At 38.9% G+C, this 22,204-nt stretch overlaps 1 protein-coding gene across 5 annotated transcripts in view; it reads right to left on the bottom strand.

The window, feature by feature from the left end:
- The window catches only part of CDK5RAP1 (CDK5 regulatory subunit associated protein 1), a 56,553-nt gene that overhangs the window by 24,892 nt on the left and 9,457 nt on the right, over nt 1-22,204 (bottom strand). For 4 of the 5 annotated variants that reach the window (XM_070247304.1, XM_023626365.2, XM_023626367.2 and 1 more), the window contains exons 3-8: nt 20,281-20,384; nt 19,750-19,784; nt 18,641-18,741; nt 15,554-15,764; nt 13,249-13,369; nt 6,317-6,547 (exon numbers count right to left, since the gene is read on the bottom strand). In XM_070247304.1, the coding sequence (XP_070103405.1) occupies nt 6,317-6,547; nt 13,249-13,369; nt 15,554-15,764; nt 18,641-18,741; nt 19,750-19,784; nt 20,281-20,384 (803 nt within the window). Of the gene's footprint in view, nt 1-6,316; nt 6,548-13,248; nt 13,370-15,553; nt 15,765-18,633; nt 18,742-19,749; nt 19,785-20,280; nt 20,385-22,204 lie in introns of all 5 variants that reach the window. The other variant, XM_023626366.2, reaches the window with a different exon arrangement.

The following is a 22,204-nucleotide window of genomic DNA, read 5'->3' on the forward strand; positions in this document are numbered from 1 at the left end:
AAAGAGAATGTACAGAAACAAATCAATGAGTTCAGGAGCTACCTCACAAGAGATTGAAACTACAAAGAATAATCAATCAGATATATTGGAGATGAAAGACATAATCAATGAGATAAAACAAAATATGGATTCCCTGAACACTAGAGCCAACACCATAGAGGAGCAAATCAGCATAATCGAGGACAGACATGGAAATACACCAGATAGAAAAGGAGAGACAACTAAAACTAAAAAGAAATGAAGTAAGCCTCCGAGAAATATCGGACTCAACTAGGAAATGCAACATAAGAATTATGTTGTATTCCAGAGGGAGAACAGAAGGAGACTAGACCAGAAAGCGTGTTCACACAATAGCAGAGAACTTGTCAAAGTTAGGGAAGGAGATGGAAATCCACGTGGAAGAGGTTACCATATCTCCTAAATATATCAGCGTAAAAAGACCTACTGCAAGGCATATAGTAGTAAACTGGCAAAAGTGAATGACAAAGAAAAAAATACTACAGGCAGCAAAGGGAGAAGAAAATAAACTACAAAGGAACCCCTATCAGGCTTTCAGCACATTTCTCTGCACAAACCTTACAGTCTAGGAGAGACTAGAATGACATATTCAAATCTTTAAAGGACAAAAACTTTCAGGCAAGAATACTCTATCCAGTGAAAATATCCTTCAGATATGATGGAGAAACGAAAACTTTCCCAGATAAATAAGAGCTAAGGGACTTCGTAGTCACAAGACCTCCACTATGAGAAATCCTCAAGAAGGCCCTCCTACCTGAAAAAAACAAAGAAAGGGAGACAAGGGTTACAAAGCATGGAGTAAGGAGATAAATAGGAAGACAGAATCAGAAAACTGTAACTATACATCAGAACAGGTTAGCAAATACTCAAGTGTACATTAAAGATAAAGGGAAGGAAAACACCAAAAACAAAGATAATCCTGTTATTTTAATCACAAACTCACAACACAAGATGGAATAAAATGTGAGGAAAACAACTTAGGAGGGGAAGAGGAGAGGGACTGAATCAGTTTAGTCTAAGAAAATAAGAGGCCAACAGACAATGGACTATCTTATCTAAAAGAAAATAAGAGGCCATCAGAAAAGAGAGTATCATATCCACGAGATTTTGAATACAAACCTCATGGTCACCACTAAACAAAACAGCAGAACAGAGACACAAATAATAAATAAGGAGAAAAAAACACAATATAACAAACTACATAACTCAATTGGTAGACTGAAACACATGGGACAAGAAACAAAGGAAATGCAGGAGAACCGGAAAACGAGTCATAAAATGGCAGCATTAAGCCCTCATAGATCAATCATCACCCAAAATGTAAATGGATTGAATTCTCCAGTCAAAAGACAGAGTGGCAAGATAGATTAAAGAACAAGACCCAACAATATGCGGCCTCCAGGAAACACACCTCAGCTCCAATGACAAACACTGGCTCAGAGAGAAGGGATAGAAGACGATACTCCAAGCTAAAGGCAAACAAAAGAAAGCAGGTGTCACAATACTTATATCAGACAGAGTAGTCTTCAAGATAGGACAGGGAAAGAGAGACAAAGAGGGGCAGTTTATAATGAGCAAAGGGACACTCCATGAAGAAGAAATAACGCTTATAAATATCTATGCACCCAACACAGGAGCACTGAAGTTCATAAAGCAACTATTAACAAACCTAAAGGAAGATATTAAAAATAACACAATAATAGGAGGGGACCTCAACACTCCACTCACATCAAATGATAGATCATCCAGACAGAAAATCAACAAGGAAACAGCCAAATTAAATAAAATAGACCAGTTAGGCTTAATAGACACACACAGAACACTCGATCCAAAAGCAGCAGAATACACATTCCTCTCAAATGTGCATGAAACATTCTCAAGGATAGACCATATGTTGGGAAACAAGGCAAGCCTCAATAAATTTAAGATGGAAATAATAACCGGCATCTTTTGTGATCCCAGTGCTATGAAGCTAGAAATTAATTACAAGAAAAAAGCTGAGAAAGGGACAAAGATGTGGAGACTAAACAACATGCTACTGAACAACCAATGGACTATTGAAGAAATTAAAGGAGAGATCAAAAAATACCTGTAGACAAATGAAAATGATAACATGCCCTACCAACTCATATGGGATACAGCAAAAGCCGTATTAAGAGGGAAATTCATCGCAATACAGGCTCACCTTAAAAAACAAGAAAAATCCCAAATAAGCAATCTCAAACTACACCTTACTGAATTAGAAAAAGAATAAACAAAGCCCAAAGTCAGCAGGAGAGAAATAATCAAAATCAGAGCAGAAACAAATGCTATTGAAACAAAATGTAGTAGAAAGGATCAATGAAACAAAGAACCGAATCTTTGAGAAGATAAACAAAACTGACAAACCCCTAGCCACACTTACAAAGAAAAAAAGAGAGGAAGCTCAGATAAATAAAATTAAAAATGAAAGAGGAGAAATAACGGATACCACAGAAAATACAAAAGATTATAAGAGAATACTACAAAAAGCTATATGCCAACAAAATGAACAATCTAGAAGAAATGGATAAATTCTTAGACTCTCACAACCCCCCAACAAAGAATCAAGAAGAAACAGATAATCCGAATAGACCAATCACAAGTAAAGAGTGAAACAGTAATCAAAAGCATCCCAAAAAACAAAAGCCCAGGCCCAGACAACTTCCCTGGAGAATTCTACCAAACTTTCAGAGAGGATTTAATACCTATTCTTCCCAAGCTATTCCAAAACATCAGGCAAGACGAGCGCTTCCTTACATATGCTACGAGGGCAATGTCACTCTGATAACAAAGCCTGACAAGAACAACACAAAAAATGAAAACTATAGGCCAATATCACTGATGAACATAGAAGTAAAAATCCTCAACAAGATACTGGCAACCTGAATACAACGATACATCAAAAAGATCATATATCATGATCAAGTGGGATTTATACCAGGGACATAGGGATAATTCAACATCCACAAATCAATCAATGTGATACACCACATTAAGAAAATGAGGAATAAAACCACATGATCATCTCAGTAGATGCAGAGCAAGCATCTGATAAGATCCAACAGCCATTTATAAGAAAAACTCTTTTTGTTTTATAATAAAAACTCTTAACAAAATGGGGATCGAAGGAAATTACCTTAACATAATAAAGGCCATATATGACAAACCCACAACCAACATCATACTCAATGGAGAAAAACTGAATGCTATTCCTCTGAGAACAGGAACAAGACAAGGATGCCTACTATCACCACTCTTATTCAACAAAATACTGGAGGTTTTAGCCAGAGCAATTAGGCAAGAGAAAGGAATAGAAGGAATCCAAACAGGGAGTGAAGAAGTGAAACTCTTGCTGTTTGCAGATAACATGATCTTATATACAGAAAACGCTAAAGAATCCATCAGAAAACTATTAGGAATAATTAACAACTAACTACGGTAAAGTTGCAGGGTACAAAATCAACTTACAAAAATCAGCTGCATTTCTATACTCCAATAACAAACTTACAGAAAGACAACTCAAAAATACAGTTGCGGGGGGGCCGGCACAGTGGCACAGCAGTTCACATGTTCCGCTTTGGTGGCCCTGGGTTTGCCGATTGAGATCCTGGGTGCAGACATGGCACTGCTTGGCAAGCCATGCTGTGGCAGGTGGCCCACATATAAAGTGGAGGAAGATGGGCATGGATGTTAGTTCAGGGCTGCTCTTCCTCAGCAAAGAGAGGAGGACTGGCTGTAGTTAGCTCAGGGCTAATCTTCCTCAAAAAAAAAAAAAAAAAGAATACAATTCTAGGCCAGCCTGGTGGCACAGTGGTTGAGTTTGTACGTTTCACCTTGGTGGCCCAGGGTTCACCACTTCAGATCCCAGGTGCAGACCCATACACCACTTGTCAAGGCATGCTGTGGTAGGCGTCCCACATATAAAGTGGAAGAAGATGGGCACGGATGTCAGCTCAGGGCCAGTTTTCCTCAGCAAAAAGAGAAGGATTGGCAGCAGATGTTAGCTCAGGGCTAATGTGCCTCAAAAAAGAAAAAAAAAATACAATTCCATTTACAATCGCAACTAGAAGAATAAAGCACCTAGGAATAAATTTAACCAAGGAGGTGAAGGACTTACACAATGAAAACTATAAGACATTATTGAAAGAAATAGATGACGACATAAAGAGATGGAAAGAGATTCCATGTACACGGATTGGAAGAATAAACATAGTTAAAATGTCCATACTACCCAAAGCAATCTACAGATTCAATGCAGTCCCAATCAGAATCCCAATGACATTCTTCGCAGAAATAGAGCAAAGAATCATAAAATTCATATGGGGCAACCAAAGACCCTGAATTGCTAAAGCAATCCCGAGAAAAAAGAACAAAGCTGGAGGCATCATAATCCCTAACTTCACAATGTACCACAAAGCCATAGTGATCAAAACAGCATGGTACTGGCACAAAAACAGGCACACAGATCAATGGAACAGAGCTGAAAGCCCAGAAGTAAAACAACACCTCTATAGACAGCTAACCTTTGACAAAGGCGCCAAGAACATACAATGGAGAAAAGACAGTCTCTTCAATAAATGGTGTTGGGAAAACTGGACAGCCATATGCAAAAGAATGAAAATAGACCATTATCTCACGCCACACACAAAAGTAAACTCAAAATGGATCAAAGACTTGAAGATAAGTCCTGAAACCATAAAACTCCTGGAAGATAATATAGGTAGTATACTCTTTGAGATCGAACTTAAAAGGATCTTTTCAAACACCATGTCCTCTCAGACAAGGGAAACAAAAGAAAAAATAAACAAGTGGGGGACTTGATCAGACTAAAGAGCTTCTGCAACGCAAAAGAAACTAGGATCAAAACAAAAAGAGAACTCACCAATTGGCAGAAAATATTTGTAAATCATATATCCAACAAGGGGTTAATCTCCCTAATATATAATGAACTCACACAACTGAACAACAAAACCTGATCAAAAACTGGGCAGAGGATATGACAACATTTTTCCAAGGATGATATACAGATGGCCAACAAACACATGAAAAGATGTTCAACATCACTAATCATCAGGGAAATGCAAATCAAAACTACACTAAGATACCTCTTTACACTTGTTAAAATGGCTATAATCACTAAGACTAAAAATAACAAATGTTGGAGAGGGTGTGGAGAAAAGGGAACCCTCATACACTGCTGGTGGGAATGCAAACTGGTGCAGCCACTATGGAAAACAGTACGGAGATTCCTCAAAAAACTAAAAATAGAACTACCATATGACCCAGCTATCCCACTATTGGGTATCTACCCAAACAACTTGAAATCAATAATCCAAAGTAACATACATACCCCTATGTTCATTGCAGCACTATTCACAATAGCCAAGACATGGAAACAATCCAAGTGCCCACTGACCGACAATTGGATAAAGATGTGGTATATATATAAAATGGAATACTACTCAGCCATAAAAAAGCCAAAATTATCCCATTTGCAACAACATGAATGGACCTGGAGGGTATTATGCTAAGAGAAATAAGCCAGACTGAGAAGGACAAACACCAGATGATTTCACTCATATGTGGAATATAAACAAATACAGGAACAAAGAAAACAGTTCAGTGGTTACCAGGGGAAGGGGGGTGGGGGGTGGGCACAGGGGTGAAGGGGAGCACTTCTGTGGTGATGGACAAGAAATAATGTACAACTGACATTTCACAATGATGTAACCTATTATGAACTCAACTAAAAAAAAGGCTTCACATGTGGGCTACATACTGCATACCAGGCACTTTGCTAAGTACCTTCCACATGTTATATCTATTACCTAACAACCCAAAGAAGAACGTGATTATTAACCACATTCTACAGATGAAGATGGTAAGTTGAAAAGGTCACATCTACTAGTAAAGCCCTGGAAAAGCTAGGATTGATCTCAGGTCTGTCTGAGGCCAAAGTCTGGATACTTCCCACTGCTATCATATTGCCTCCCTTCTTGTCCAACCCATACCACCTTGTACTAAAACCTCTCTCTGCACAGCCTTCATGGTCCCAACAGGTGGTCTTAACCTCCCGTTAATATCAGACCTATCTCTGCCCCTACCTTGGTAGACTTTAAATCTTTCCAAAGGACCAGTAGATTCAGAGGGCAATATAGCAATACACCACAGGATCCCTGAGCAAGACTCGAGGCCTCTGCTGCATCCTACTGGTTCAGCCTTTGGCATGCTTAAGGATACTGATATCAGATTGGCACAGTTAACTATCGATACTCACCTCATCAGGAAAGTCCTTGGGGTGGGGAGAGGTGAAACGGATCCTCATTTCAGGATCTATTCTGGAGACCTGATCCAGAAGGTGAGCAAAACGAAGCCCTCCTTGCTTGGTTTTATAGTTGGTGGAGAAGCCACGACTGAGGCTGGTGGACATTGCATTATTGAACTGGACTTCTGAATTGTCCCGAAAACTATTAACATTCTGACCAAGGAGTGTCACTTCTTTCAGCCCCTGAAAAAGGGAAAACATATTGGAAAAAATAAGTATATTGGAGGCAATTTAAAAACTTGTTTGGTACCTTCACACCAAATCACTAATTAAAATTAGCTGAACCTACCAAGAGCCATCCATAAATGTGATCTGTCTTTAACCCAATAATTTCATGTTTGGGCATCTCGTCTGAAGAATTGAACTTGAGAATAAAAACTTACATAAAAAGCAATCTTCAAAGTATTTTTTAGAATAGCAAAAAACTAGATGTAAACTCAATGCTCAATAATAATGGTTAATTTATGACACCATAAATCAAATTATAACACCATTCTGTCAGTTGAACGTCATATAATCATCGCCTACAAAGTATTCTTGCCAAAAATATCTAGCCTAAATCAAATCAAGCTTTTACACCTAACTTTCAGTTTACTAGAATTCAGGGGAATATTCTAAATGATGACATGAGGAAGCAATCAGACAAATTGCTTCAATTTGGTCTCTTCAAAAGATTAATGCATGATTTAAAGCTAACAACAAAAACATGGAAGAGCTATTTTAGATTAAGATAGATTGAAGAAATATAAAAACCAAATAAAACTATACAAATCTTGACTGGATCTTGGTTTGAAAATACAACAGCAATAAGAAATTTTTGGACAATTAATAAACTTTGACTATGGACTACGTATTACATAATATTAGTTAATTGCTAGATTTCCTACATGTGATAATAGTATTATCATTATGAGGGGAAAAATTCTTATTCTGTGAAGAGTCATATTGAAGTATCTGGGGTTAAGTAGCCTGATGTCTACAACTTACTTTCAAATGGTTCAGAAAAAATATATTTATATATCTATAGAGATAGGCAGATAAAGCAAATACAACAAATGTTAACAGTCATGTTTATTGCACTAGTCTTTCAACTTGTGTTTGAAAATTTGCATCATAAAATTTAAGAAAAAGAATAATGGTTGCTATAAAGACTATTTTTTGTAACTTAATTTTGCCATAATTTCAAACTTACAAAAAAATTGCAATAACAGTACGAAGAACTCCCATTTACTCTTTGCCCAGTTTCACTGATTGTTAACATTGTGCCCCACTTGTTTATCATTCACATTAACACATTCATATACACTCTCTCTACACACGTGTGCAAGCACACATTTTTCTAAGCCTTCTGAGAACAAGTTGCAAACATCAGACTCTTTTACCCCTACATATTTCAGTATATATTTCCCAAAAATAAGAACATTCTCCCACATAATCTCAGGACAATTATCAAAATTAGAGGTATTGATACAATACCATTATCTAATCCACATTCAAATAAATCAAACTTTCACAAATTGTCCAAATAATGTCCTTTATAACTTTTTTCTAACTTTTATTCAATAATGGCATGTCTAGGAATTTATCTTATGGATATAACCATAAGATGAACAAAGATTAATGCATAGAGATGTACTTCTACACAGCACAGTTTTAATAGGGGAATAATTGAAAGCAATTTGAAAGCTGTTGTCCTACAAGTAAATCACAGTGTGTCCACACCAAGGAAAGCCACACTGATACAAAAATAAAGCTAAAAGCTATCAGTGACATGGGAAAATGCTCACACCATTAAGGACAGGATACAAAATTGCTTAGACAGTAAGATCACAACTACATAAAAATATTTTTTTTAATAACTTTATTTTTCCTGATCATAATCCCACTCCAGGACAACGCAATGCATCTTTAACTGTCACATCTCTAGTCGCTATAAAGACTATTTATTTTTACAAGTTGTGACATAATGTTAATTTAAAAAACAGGATATACTAAATGCAATGTCGATCCTGGATTAGATCCTGAAAAAGAAAAAAGACACTAGTGGGGGAACTGGCAAAACCAGAATAAAGTCTGAAGTAGTTTAATAGGAATGTACCAGCAGTCTTAATCTTTTAGTTTTGACAAATACACCAAAGTAAGATGTTAACATTACAGGTAACTCTATCTTTGCAACTTTTCTGAAAATTTAAAGTTATTCCAGAACAAAAGGTTTATTTAAAAAAAAAGCAAGATACAAAACTAAGTAAAATACAAACACATATAAAAAGAAATAACAGGGCCCACCCAGTGGCACAGTGGTTAAGTTTGCACATTCCATTTTGGTGGCCCGGGTTCACTGGTTCAGATCCCAGGTGCAGACATGGCACTGCTTGGCATGCCATGCTGTGGTAGGCGTCCCACATATAAAGTAGTAAAAGACGGGCACAGATGTTAGCTCAGGGCCAGTCTTCCTCAGCAAAAAAAGAGGAGGATTGGCAGCAGATGTTAGCTCAGGGCTAATCGTCCTCAAAAAAAAAGAAAAGAAATAACAACCAAATGCAAAGAGTTATGGGACAATTGGGAAAATTTGAATATGGGTGGACGAGGAGGAGATGATAGTAGTAGATTTTGTTAACTGTGTTAGAATAATGGTATCGAAAATATCCTTATTTTTTAGAAATGCATAATTACTTAATGGTGAAATATCATGCTGTATTTTGAAATACTTTATTAACAACAAAAAAATAGATAAAAGTAAGTAAGGCAAAAAGTAATAATTATTAAATTTAAGTGATTGTTAGCTGGGAGAGAGAAGTCATTATACTATTCTGCTTTTCTGCATATTTAAATTTTTTTTCATATAAAAAGATAATAAAGAGTCTTTAAAAAAAGGCCTCTTACTTAAACAACTTCCAATCAATAACCATTGTTTGAATGCATAAACAACATTCTGTTAAAGGAACAATATTCTATTATCTTTGCAACTGTAGTTTAAAAATCTAAATAAACAAAAATCTTTTAAAAAGTTACTCTCTAAGCAAAATAAATGACTAACAACTACTTTAAAACACAATGCAGAATCTTAATTCTTCACAAGTCAATAGCTTTGAATTCACTAAGATTCACTTTAATGTTACTAAGTTTCTTCCTTATATGCAAATAACCTAGAAAGGTTAGGGAGTTTCTGTCATTACCTCAATCTGCTTAAACAGACTGTCTCTATCTTGAAAGAGTGAGTTGTGGTACTATGGGGGAGCTGGAAGGGGAGAAGGGGACAACTTGAGACCAGAAAGCACTTGGAGAGGTGGGCTATGGAGAAGACCTCACAGTGCCTGTGAGCGGCCAGGGACCAAATCAGGGAACTGAGAATCTGGTGATAGGGGAAGAGAAGAGAACATTGCCAGAGCATAAGAACAAAAGCAGAGTGCTGACTTAGAAGTGGAACAGGCTGTAGAGAAAGCCTTTGACAGATAAAGCATCCATTTATGATTTAAAAAACTCTGAATAAAATAAAGGAAATAAAATAAAAGGAAAGTACTCAACATAAAAAGGTCATATATGACAAACCCACAACTAATATCATACTCAATGGAGAAAAACTGAAAGCTATCCCTCTATGAAGAGGAAGCAGACAACGATGCCCACTTTCACCACTCTTATTTAACATAGTATTGCCAGTCCTAGCCAGAGCAATGAGGCAAGAAAAAGAAATAAAAAGGATCCAAATTGGAAAGGAATAAGTAAAACTGTCACTATTTGCAGATGACATGATTTTATATCTGGAAAACCCTAGGGGGGCCAGCCCCATGGCTGAGTGGTTAAGTTCACGAGCTCCACTTTGGCAGCCCAGGATTTCGCTAGTTCGGATCCTGGGCATGGACATGGCACCGCTCATCAGGTCATATTGAGGCAGCGTCTCATATAGCACAACCAGAGGCACTCACGACTAGAACATACAACTATGTACCTGGGGGCTTTGGGGAGAAGGAGGGGAAAAAAAAAGAAAACCCTAAAAAATCCACGAAAAAACTTCTAGAAATAATAAATGAATATGGATGAATATGGTTAAGTTGCAGGATACAAAATCAACATACAAAAATCAGTTGTGTTTCTATACACTAACAACAAAGTAGCAAAAAGAGAAATTTAAAATACAATCCTATTTACAATTGCAACAAAAAGAATAAAATACTTAGGAATAAACTTAACCAAAAGGTGAAAGAACTGTACACTGAAAACTATAAAACATTGCTGAAAGAAATTGAAAAAGACACAGGGAAATGGAAAGATATTCTGTGCTCTTGGATTGGAAAAATTAACATAGTTAAAATCTCCAGGGGCCAGCCCCATGGCTGAGTGGTTAAGTTTGCGGGTACCGCCTCGGTGGCCCGGGGTTTCACTGGTTTGGATGCTGGGCATGGACATGGCACTGGTCATCAAGCCATGCTGAGGCAGTGTCCCACATAGCACAACCAGAAGGGCCTGCAACTAGAATAAGCAACTATATACTGGGGGCTTTGGGGAGAAGAAGGAAAAAAAAAATGAAGAAGATTGGCAACAGTTGTTAGCTCAGGTACCAATCTTTAAAAAAAAAAAGTCCATACTTCCTAAAGCAATCTACAGATTCAATGCAATCCCTATCAAAGTTTCAATGACAGTTTTCACAGAATAGAACACGGAATCCTAAAATTCATATGGAACAACAAAACACCCCGAATAGCCACAGGAATTCTGAGAAAAAAGAGGTAGAGGTGTCACACTCCCTGCTCTCAAAATATGCTGTAAAGCTATAGTAACCAAGACAGCTTGGCACTGGGACAAAAAAGACACACAGATCACCAGGGCCGAATCAGGAGCCCAGAGACAGACCCACACATCGATGGACAGCTAATTTTCAACAGGGAGCCAAGAACATACAAAGGAGAAAGGAAAGTCTCTTCAATACATGGTGTTGGGAAAATTGGACTGCGACAGGCAAAAGAATGAAAGTAGACAATTAGATTACACCATACACAAAAATTAACTCAAAATGGACTAAAGACTGGAATCTAACACCTGAAACCATAAAAATCCTAGAAAAAAACATAGGCAGTACGCTCTTTGACATCAGTCTTAGCAGCATATTTTCAAGTACCACGTCTGACCAGGCAAGGGAAACAAAAGAAAAAATAAACAAATAGGACTACAGCAAACTAAAAAGCTTCCGCACAGCAAAGGAAACCATTAACAAAACGAAAAGACAACCTAACAACTGGGAGAAGATATTTGCAAACCATATATTCAATAAGGGATTAATCTCCAAAATATAAAGAACTTATACATCTCAACAACAAAAAAACTAACAATCCAATTAAAAAATTGGCAGAGGATACGAACAGCTATTTTTCCAAAGAAGATGTACAGATGGCCAACAAGCATATGAAAAAACTACAATGAGATATCACCTCACACTCATCACGATGGCTGTGATTAACAAGACAAGAAATAACAAGTGTTGGAGAGGGTGTGGAGAAAAAGGAACCTCATATACAGCTGGTGTGTGTGCAAACTGGCGCAGCCACTACAGAAAACAGTATGGAGATTCCCCAAAAAATTAAGACTAGTACTACCATACAATCCAGCTATTCCACTGCTGGGTATTTATCCAAAGAACACAAAAACACAAATGCATAAAGATACATGCACCCTACGTTCATCACAGCATTATTCACAATAGCCAAGACTTGGAAGCAACCTAGGTGTCTATCAAGGGACAAATGGATAAAGATGTGGTATATATACACAGTGGAATACTCCTCAGCCATAAAAAAAGATGAAATCTTGCCACTTGCGACAACATGGATGGACCTTGAGGGTATTATGCTAAGCGAAATAAGTTAGAGAGGGAAAGTTAAATACCATATGATCTCACTCATAAGTAGATGATAAAAACAATGACAATCAAACACAGAGAGATAGAGATTGGATTAGTGGTTACCAGAAGGGAAGGGGGTTGGGTGGAGGATGAAAGGGGTGATTAGGCACATGTGTATGGTCATGGATAGTAATTAGGCTTTAGGTGGTGAATATGATATCATCTACACAGAAATCAAAATATAATGACGTACACCTGAAAAAAACAAAAATAAGAACTTGAGCAGGGACTAGCCCCTATGATTCCCAAGCCAAGCAAGCAAGGAAACAGAGACTCTAGTGGAAGAAAAGGTCAATATTCCCACCAACTGTCCTCTTCTGCACGGCTGGAGGATTCGGGCCTAGGGTTAGGCAACAGACCTCCTCAAGGGCTAATGAACCAGCTCCCAATAGGAGGAAGGCAACAGTTATCTCCCCTATGGCCTCTGATCTAATTCAATACCCTCATCTATTCTCTGTCCCTCAACTAGTGAGCTGGCTCAGCGATAAGATGAACCAGAGATTTGGGAGGTTTCCCTAGAATAGACAGACTAATAAATCATTCTCTGAAAACTTACCATGTGCCAGGTAGTTTAAAAACATTTAAACTACTACATCCTTCGAATAACAACCCTTCCAATAATCCATCAAGGAAGGTACTTTTTTATCCTCTTTTCACAGATGGGGAAATTGTGAAGAAGAGAGTTAAATGACCTGTGCCAGGGTGCCAGGGCACCAGGCCAGAGAAGAGGGAAGCCAGAATTCACAATCATCTGATTCTAAACTCATCTCTCTCCATTCCACTGTACTGCCTCCTATGTAAACTTCACACTGGATCCGCCTATAACTTACGGAGAGCAAATCAAAGATGCACACCAAGGTCTTTCTTTCTGGAAGGTATGGTTCTAAACTTGTACAGCTTAGAAATAGCACAGGCTACAAAACCAGAAAGGTTGTCCTCATCCTACTACAAACATGCTCACAGTAAGAAAGGCTGGAGAACTCTTTACCTGCTCAGAAAGCTTCCTCACTTCCTCTACGATGGAGGCAACAGGACGACTCCTCTCTCGGCCACGTGTGAAGGGAACAATGCAGTAGCTGCACATGTTGTCACAGCCTCGCATGATAGACCTTAAGAGGAAAGCACGGGAACTTAGCAACAGGAGCAGGATGTCCTGGTCCAACCCAAGTAGCAGGTCACAGCTCCCTTGGCGTTATCCTTTGGCTCTGAATTCTCTTGGCAACATGCTCACCCTCGACCAATCTGAGATCTAAGAAGCACTAAGGCAGACACTTTTTATCTTTAAAATCTAGCATCTAATCGCAGGATACAAGCCAAACTGTAATTAGTGGATACAGTGATTACCCTGAGGCACCACACTGGTGAGGGAATGGGGTGTAGACATACCTCACCTGGACTTTCTACTGTTTATATGTATAAATGGTTTGAACTTTTTATATGCAGACCAGAAAAAAATAAATATTATAAAGTATGTATAAAGAGCTGAGACCTTGGATTTAAAACACAGGGTTCTACATTCCTCACTCATTCTTGATCTAAATGCCAGGTTAAATCACTTCCTTTCATTTGCATCCTGTATATGAAAGCCTCAATTTATCTTAAGGAAATAATTATGGATAGATATGTATCAAAGGTATTCACTGAAGAATTGTTAAATAAACGTCAGCTGTTTTTTTATTAAACATTTCCAACAACAGAGTATCAGACAGCCATTAAAATGACAGAGGTTGTCAAACTTCTTCTGTAAAAATTCAGATAGTATGAGCCGGCCCAGTGGCCAAGTGGTTAAGTTAGTGCACTCCGCTTCAGTGGCCCAGAGTTTTGCCGGTCTGGATCCTGGGTGCAGACATGGCACTGCTCATCAGGCCACGCTGAGGCGGCATCCCACATGCCACAACTAGAGGGACCCACAACTAAAAATACACAACTAGGCACCGGGGGACTTTGGGGAGAAAAAAGAAAAATAAAGTCTTTAAAAAAAAAAATCAGGGGCCGGCCCAGTGGCTCAGCACTTAAGTGCGCACATTCCACTTGGGCGGCCTGGGGTTCGCCACTTCGGATCCCAGGTGCGGACACGGCACCGCTTGGCAAGGATGCTGTGGTAGGCATCCCACATAGAAAGCAGAGGAAGATGGGCGCAGATGTCAGCTCAGGGCCAGTATTCCTCAGCAAAAAGAGGAGGATTGGCAGCAGATGTTAGCTCAGGGCTAATGTTCCTCCAAAAAAAAATCAGATGGTAAATATTTTAGGCTTTGCAAACCATATAGCAGAGACTCAACCTAACAACTACTTAATTCTGCCACTACATTGGCGAAAGAAGACACAGACAATATGTAAAGATATGGGCATGGCTGTATTTCAATAAAACTCTATTTACAAAAACAGGTTGTAAGTCAATTTGCCAATCTCTGTTACAGAAAATTTAATGACATAAAAAATGTTCCCCATTTTAAATAAGAAAAGGCTATAAAAGCAAGTACACCACAAGCCAACTTTTATAAATAAACACATACACAAAGCATACACACATAAACACATAGGAAAGAACAGGAATGATATACACCAAAATAACAGTGTTTATCATTAGGTGGTAGGAATATAGGTAATTCTTACTTTCTTCTTTATGTTTTTCTATTTTTCCACATATTCTTCAACAAATATGAACTACTTCATCACCAGATCTTTATCTCTTTTTTTAACTTAAAAGATCAGGGTAGGGGGAAAAAAGATGTGAGGAAAGCCTCACATATGTTCTTCTGCTTTTTTTTTTAATCTCCCCAAATTCCCCCAGTACATAGTTATTTATTATAGTTGTGGGTCCCTCTAGTTGTGGCATGTGGGACACCGCCTCATCGTGGCCTGACGAGCAGTGCCATGTCCGCGCCCAGGATTAGAACCAGCGAAACCCTGGGCCGCCGAAGCAGAGCGCATGAACTTAACCACTCGGCCACAGGGCTGGCCCCCATATATTTTCTTAAAAAATAAGAATATAGAAAAAAATGAGAATAAAAAAATAAGAATATAGAAGGGAGGGTAGGAAAGACCTCATATTATGTATATGAATGTATATGCAAAGAATACTCCTGAAAGGATTACACAAGAAACTACTAACATGGCTGCCTCTGAGAGGTGGCCTAGGAGACTGCGGATGACCAGTGTGAGGGAGCCTTACTATGTCATTTTTTGTCTTTGTACTATGTGCATGTATTAATTTTTTTAATGTAATGATATTAACATTATTTTAAAGGTGAGAAAGGAGAAGTTCATTCCCTGTCTCTTGGTAAGTGACTCACACAAAGGCAGAAGTAGCACTGGGGCTCGTCTGGACCGGCATGATGTCAGCATAGGTCTCATCCAGAGAGAGCAGCACATTAGCAGCTTGCTGGCCTGACTCAGCAACAGCCAGCAGTCGAGGAAGGTCCCGATAGGCGTCTGGACCAGCCAAAATATCCACTATTTTCTCCCTGTTGAGGATCTCCTCCTTCAACCTCTCAGCCATGCAGCCTGGGAGGAAAAAGAAATAAGCACCCGTTCCCAAATTCATCTGTCTCATGGCTTCTTCTCAGTATACATTATCTCCAGCTGGATCAGAGACCAGGACACAGAAAGTTCTCTAAGAGTTTAGCATCACTGCTCAAATCTGCCCGACGATTCCACAGCTCTGAAACTGCATCTTCCTACACAAGAAAACCACAGGAAAAATGGCCCTAGAGTAATTCAATTAAATGCCCAGGGAAAGTTCAACCACCACCCAAAAATCTTTCCAGACATCAACCACCCTTTTTTTCAACTGAAAATTACTTGGTGCTACAAATAAAACTATTTTGTGTCAGGAACTTATTTTTAAAAATAAAACTCAATTGTAAATTGGTGCAGCCACTATGTAAAACAGTACGGAGTTTCCTCAAAAAATTAAAAATAGAAATACCACATGATCCAGGTATTCCACTTCTGGGTATTTATCCAGAGAAAACGAAAACACTAATTTAAAAAGATATATGCACCCCTATGTTCACTGTAGCATTATTTACAATAGCCAAGATATGGAAGTAACCTAAGTGTCCATCGATAGATCAACAGATTAAGAAGATGTGATATATATATATAAATGGAATATTCCTCAGCCACAAAAAAAATGAAATCTTACAATTTGTGACAACACAGATGGACCTAGAGGGTATTATGCTGAGTGAAACGAATCAGAGAGAGAAAGCCACTGTATAATTTTACTTATGTGTGGAATCTAAAAAACAAAACAAACAAACAAAATAGAAAACCAACTTATAGACACAAAGAACAAACTGGTGGTCACCAGAGGGGAGTGGGGTGAAGGAAGTTAAGAGGTACAAACTTACAGTTATAAAATAAATAAGCCACAGGGAAATAGAGTACTGCATAGGGAATATACTCAATAACACTGTAATAACTTTACACGATAACAGATGGTTACCAGACTCGCCATGGTGACCATTTCATAAGGTGTATAAATATTGAATCCTTATGTTAAACACCTGGAACTCATATAATATGGGATGTCAACTATACTTCAATAAAAAAATAAATAACTAACTTATATACAACTGCACTTGTGCTCTTTATCCCTTTTCTTGCCCATAATACTTGTAAAACCCATAAGAAATGAGTTAATCATCTATGCTGGTATCTTCCATATCCTAAAAACCCATCGTTATTAGTAAGGCTATTGAATTAAAAAGTCCATTTTATTATAATCACCCTTTGAAAACATTTGTTTAAGAAACATTCTTGGTTGTATACCCATGTTTATAGCAGCATCATTCACAATAGTCAAAAGGTGGAAGCGACCCAAGTGTCCGTCAACAGGTGTGGTATATACATACAATGGAAAATTATTCATCCTTAAAAAGGAAGGGAATTCTGCTACAATATGGATGAACCATAAAGACATTATTCTAAGTGAAATAAGCCAGTCACAAAAAGATAAATATTGTATGATTCCACATATATGAGGTACCCAGAGTAGTGAAATCCATAGAGACAGAAAGCAGAATGGTGGTTGCCAGGAGCTGTGGTGAGGGTGGAATAGGGAGTTACTGTTTAATGGGTATGCTGTTTCAGTTTGGGAAGATGAAAAAGTTCTGGAGATGGATGGTGGTGATGGGTACACGACAACATGAATGTATTTAATGCCACTGAACTGTACATCTAAAAAGGGTTAAAATGGGAGGCTGGCCCCGTGGCCAAGTGGTTAAGTTCGTGCTCCGCTTCAGCCACCCAGGGTTTCGCTGGTTCGGATCCCGGGCGCGGACATGGCACTGCTCATCAGGCCATGCTGAGGCATCATCCCACATGCCACAACTAGAAGGACCCACAACTAAAAACGTACACAACTATGTACTGGGGGAATTTGGGGAGAAAAAGCAGAAAAAAAAAAAAGAAAGATTGGCAACAGTTGTTAGCTCAGGTGCCAATCAAAAAAAAAAAGGGTTTAAATAGTAAATTTTATGTTACATATATCTTACCACAATTTTTTAAAAAATTATTTTGAGGATTTCCGAAATTCCTAACAGATATATACTCAGGGGCTTCTATAATGAAGGAAGTGAAATGGGACCAAACATTTCAGCTAACCCTCCCATCCTCCTGCATCACTTAGTCCATTAATCTGTGTAACAGCACATGCTCAACCATGTGTTGATCCATCATCAAGAGGAATTAATTTAACTATTCCACAATTGAAACAGTCTGTTTTGAGGTTAAATAAATTAACTAAATTCTGGGACCAAGAGGGTACAATATATTATTTTTAAAATATGCTTCCCAGCTATCTAGATCAAAGCTGCAAAATACAACTTCCTAAGACGATGGAAATGTTCTTTATCTGTGCTGTTCAAAATAGTAGCCACTAGTCAAGTGTGGCTAAGCAGTCAATATGTGACTGGTGAGACTGAAGAAGTGAGTTTTTACTATTACTTCAGTTTAATTAAGCTTAAATAAGCACCTGTGGCTAGTGGCTACCACACTGGTCAGCGCAGATCCAGATCTTCACCGAGCATGCTTCAGGGGTCACGATGAAAGGGGCCTACATTGTAAATTCACGCTTCCCCTTCAGACCCCAAACTCTCTCCTACCCGTGACTCTGTGCCACAACAAGCCACATTAGACTCTAGGAAGGACAGACAAGTTTCGGAGTACCTGCTACTTTAAGGCACTACAGAAAGCCCATTCATGAGCTTCATTTCATTTAATTCTACAGTCTCTGACATTAAGTACAAGAGTTGCAGGGGGTGTATAAGATTTCTTCATACACTGGGAATCCAGCCTCTAAGGGAAACCCTAGCATGTAAAGCTCCATGGAGCCCAAGTCTCAAAACTCACAAAATTGGCAAATTACCGGATACCTAGAATCCCAATCCTCAGAGGCACTCGGGAGCGAGGCCGCTTTGTCTTCAGGGCTCTGAGCTGATGTAAACGATTCCAGATGGTCTGTTCGGCCTTCTCCCTACAGAGATCAAAAGAGGTAGAGATAAACCTGAAAATAAACTGCAGAACAATCTAAAAAGTAGGTCAGTGGGAAGAAAATAAAAATAACCATCAATTCTTTAAATGAGTATCTACCTCTTAGGCTTAGGGAAGGCAGGCAGGGAGCCAATGGAAGCACCACTTGCTGTAATTTACCATTCCCAGAACGACGCCCTTCCTGCACATCTCCAAATCCCGACAAGCCTTCCTCAACCCTCCTCTGTTGGAGAGTTTATTCTCCGCTTAACTACTCTATCACTTTAACTCTCCCGTTCCCTCCACTTAGCAATCTCTCCTTTTTATTGACTTTTTTACCTAGTGCTTTCTGCCACATGTTAAAGCTATTTATCCGTCTTAGTATCCGTCTTAGTTCCCACATGAGACTAAGCTCCTTAAAGCCAGGTTCCAGGGAAGGTTCATTTCTGAATCTCCCAAAGCACCTACTTCCGTGTCTTGCAGAAGAGACCCTCAGAACAAAAATGCTGGATTAATTCATCAAGAGTACAGCTAGCTGAGGAAACACTAACACTAACACGTCTATGCTTGTACATAGAAACAAAGTGAGAAACACGGCACGTTCACCTCTCACGATGCCACCCGTCTCTGTTCAGAAGAACTCTGTCCCCTGGCCACTGACTGCACCCTAGCCCTTACGATGGGCGCTACCTCAGAAGCATGCGACATTAGCTACAAGAAAATCCTTAGGAAAAGTTGGGTGATTCAGCACACTCTCCATTTCCTCCTCTATAAAATGTGTTTGATAAGAGCACCTAGGTCATAGGGTTGTTGTGAGAATTAAATCAGTGCGTGTACAGTGCTCAGCACAGGACCTGACATACAGTACGTGCTCAGCAAATGTCAACCAGCTCTATCATTACTATCACCATTGCTGTAAAATGGCAAATCCACTGGCTTAGCTCCATAGCAGGCCAGCCTGGCATTATTATATAAGATATACCCATTCCCTAGGTAAAGAACAAATTCCCACCTGATAGAACATGTGACAAGGAGGATCACATCAGCCTGAGTGGAAAGCAAGGAAAAAAACGAAAATTATGATCTTTGAAATGAACCTTGTAGAATCACTGCCCTCGGCCCCTTCTTTTTTGACTGTAGTAAAACACACGTAACATAAAATTTACTATTTTAACCATTTTTAAGTGTACAGTTCAGTAGCATTACGTACATCCACAGTGTTGTGCAACCATCACCACGATCAACCTCTGGAACTATTTCATCTTTCCCAACTAAAACTGCGTATCCATTAACCACTAACTCCCCATTCCCCTCCTCCTCGAAGCCCATATTTAACTTAGTTACTTGCCTGAAGGTGAACACCACCATAAAAGTTTCAAAAATCACTGGAACAAAAGTACATCTCAGTCCCATGCTACACACTTTACCCAAGGAACTCACTCCCACCAGGCGGTACCCTGCTCCTGAAACTGCATCTAAGAACTGGCACAAATGCAGTTTCCCTGAGGGCCAGGAAATAAGGAGAAGCAGGAAACGCATGTACCTCTTGGAGGTTATTGGTCCGCAGGTAGCCACTCTTCTGTAAGATGGACCAGGCTATCTCCGTGTCATTCACATTCATCTGGCAGCCATAGGTCTCCAGGTAGACTGCAATGAGAGGATGATTCCATGGTAGGCAGACAAAAAGAGACCACATGTCTCAAAAGGGCTCCTTCCCAAATGCCCCAGAAACACCTAAGGTAACTGGTTATCCACTAAATCCCCTGCTGCCTCAATTCGAGGACACCATTAATTGCCAGATGTACCCTCAAATTAATGACAACCTTTCAGACAAAAGACATACAACATTATAAACACATACCAGTTATAAGCCATGTCATTTAAAATATGGGAAAAACATGCACCTAAGAATCAAGGAAATACGGTTAAAAAAACAATTAGAAAAGGGAGGACTAGCCAATAGCACTGATTACCCACCTGAGGGAAAAAGAAATTTAAATTCACATGTTACACTCCTTCTCAAAATGAGGTTCCCTAGCCTCTAGAGGTAGCAGCAGTGGGCAGAGGGTACATAAAGACACACAAAAAAAATGAGGCAACTTCCTACAGTAACTCCAAACATCTTCAATGAAAGCAAGCATGGCTATAATGACATAAAACACATTTGCACAAAGTTTCTTAATTTTTTTTAAAGATTTTATTTTTTCCTTTTTCTCTCCAAAGCCTCCCATACATAGTTGTGTATTATTAGTTGTGCGTCCTTCTAGTTGTGGCATGTGAGATGCCACCTCAGCATGGCTTGATGAGCGGTGCCATGTCCAAGCCCAGGATCCAAACCGGCAAAACCCTGGGCCGCCAAAGTGGAGAGCGTGAACTTAACCACTAGGCCATGGGGCCGGCCCTGCACAAAGTTTTAAGAACACAATTTCACTCTGGCAAGCCTCTCCGAACTAAATTCCTGTTATCAACCCCAGCCCCCACCTGCACACTTTAACCCACGGACCCAGATAAATTCCAAATGGAGTTAAAGTTGAATGACAAAGAATCACATGAAAACCACTAGAAGATAGCAGTATTTTTAAAAAAAAGAAAAGAAAGAAAGAAAACATCAGAATTTTTTTAAACCTTCCTTGGCTCACTTTCCTTGTCAAAAAAAGAAAATACCAGCACCAGCCCAGTGGTGTAGTGGTTAAGTTCGCACACTCCGCTTCAGTGGCCCAGGGTTTGCCAGTTCAGATCCTGGGCATGGACCTACGCACCGCTCATCAAGCCATGCTGTGCCAGCATCCCACACAGAAGAACTGGAGGGACTTACAACTAGGATACACAACTGTGTACTGGGGCTTTGGGGAGGAGGAAAAAAAAAAGAGGAAGATTGGCAACAGATGTTAGCTCAGGGCAATCTTCCTCACCAAAAAAAAAGAAAGAAAAACAACACCAACACTTATGTCAGAGAGGGATTGAGGGGGACAACAAATTATAAAGGACGGCAAAATACTTAGCAGAAGTCACAAGGTGTACATACTCCTTGATTTACTAATTCAACTCCTAGAGATTTATTCTGGAAAAAAAAATTAATAGAAGCAATATCTATCTATACAGGTATACGTGTGTGTGTGTGTGTATGAGACACTTATTATAGCGTTATTTATAACATAAAAATTTTTGAAACAACCTAATGTCTAACTATAGGGGAGAGGTTGGAAACATCATAGTACAACACAATGTTATATTTTGTACCAAGTTTTTCTAAAATTTAATTACGAAGAGGATAGTATTTGGAAAAATATTAAATGAAAATAGCAAGTTACAAATAATTTGCAGCAAATGACTGCAACCTAATTCTTTTGAGAATGATAAAAGGGAAATACTTTCTAGAAACAGCACAAAGTGGGAGAGGTCTGGTTGTCCCTTAATGTCTCTTCAAACTTTTTTTTTAAGGCATTTTAACTGACTGCATAACGTTT

This window comes from Equus caballus, chromosome 22 (genome assembly GCF_041296265.1).
Source record: "Equus caballus isolate H_3958 breed thoroughbred chromosome 22, TB-T2T, whole genome shotgun sequence".
NCBI classification, from domain to species: domain Eukaryota; kingdom Metazoa; phylum Chordata; class Mammalia; order Perissodactyla; family Equidae; genus Equus; species Equus caballus.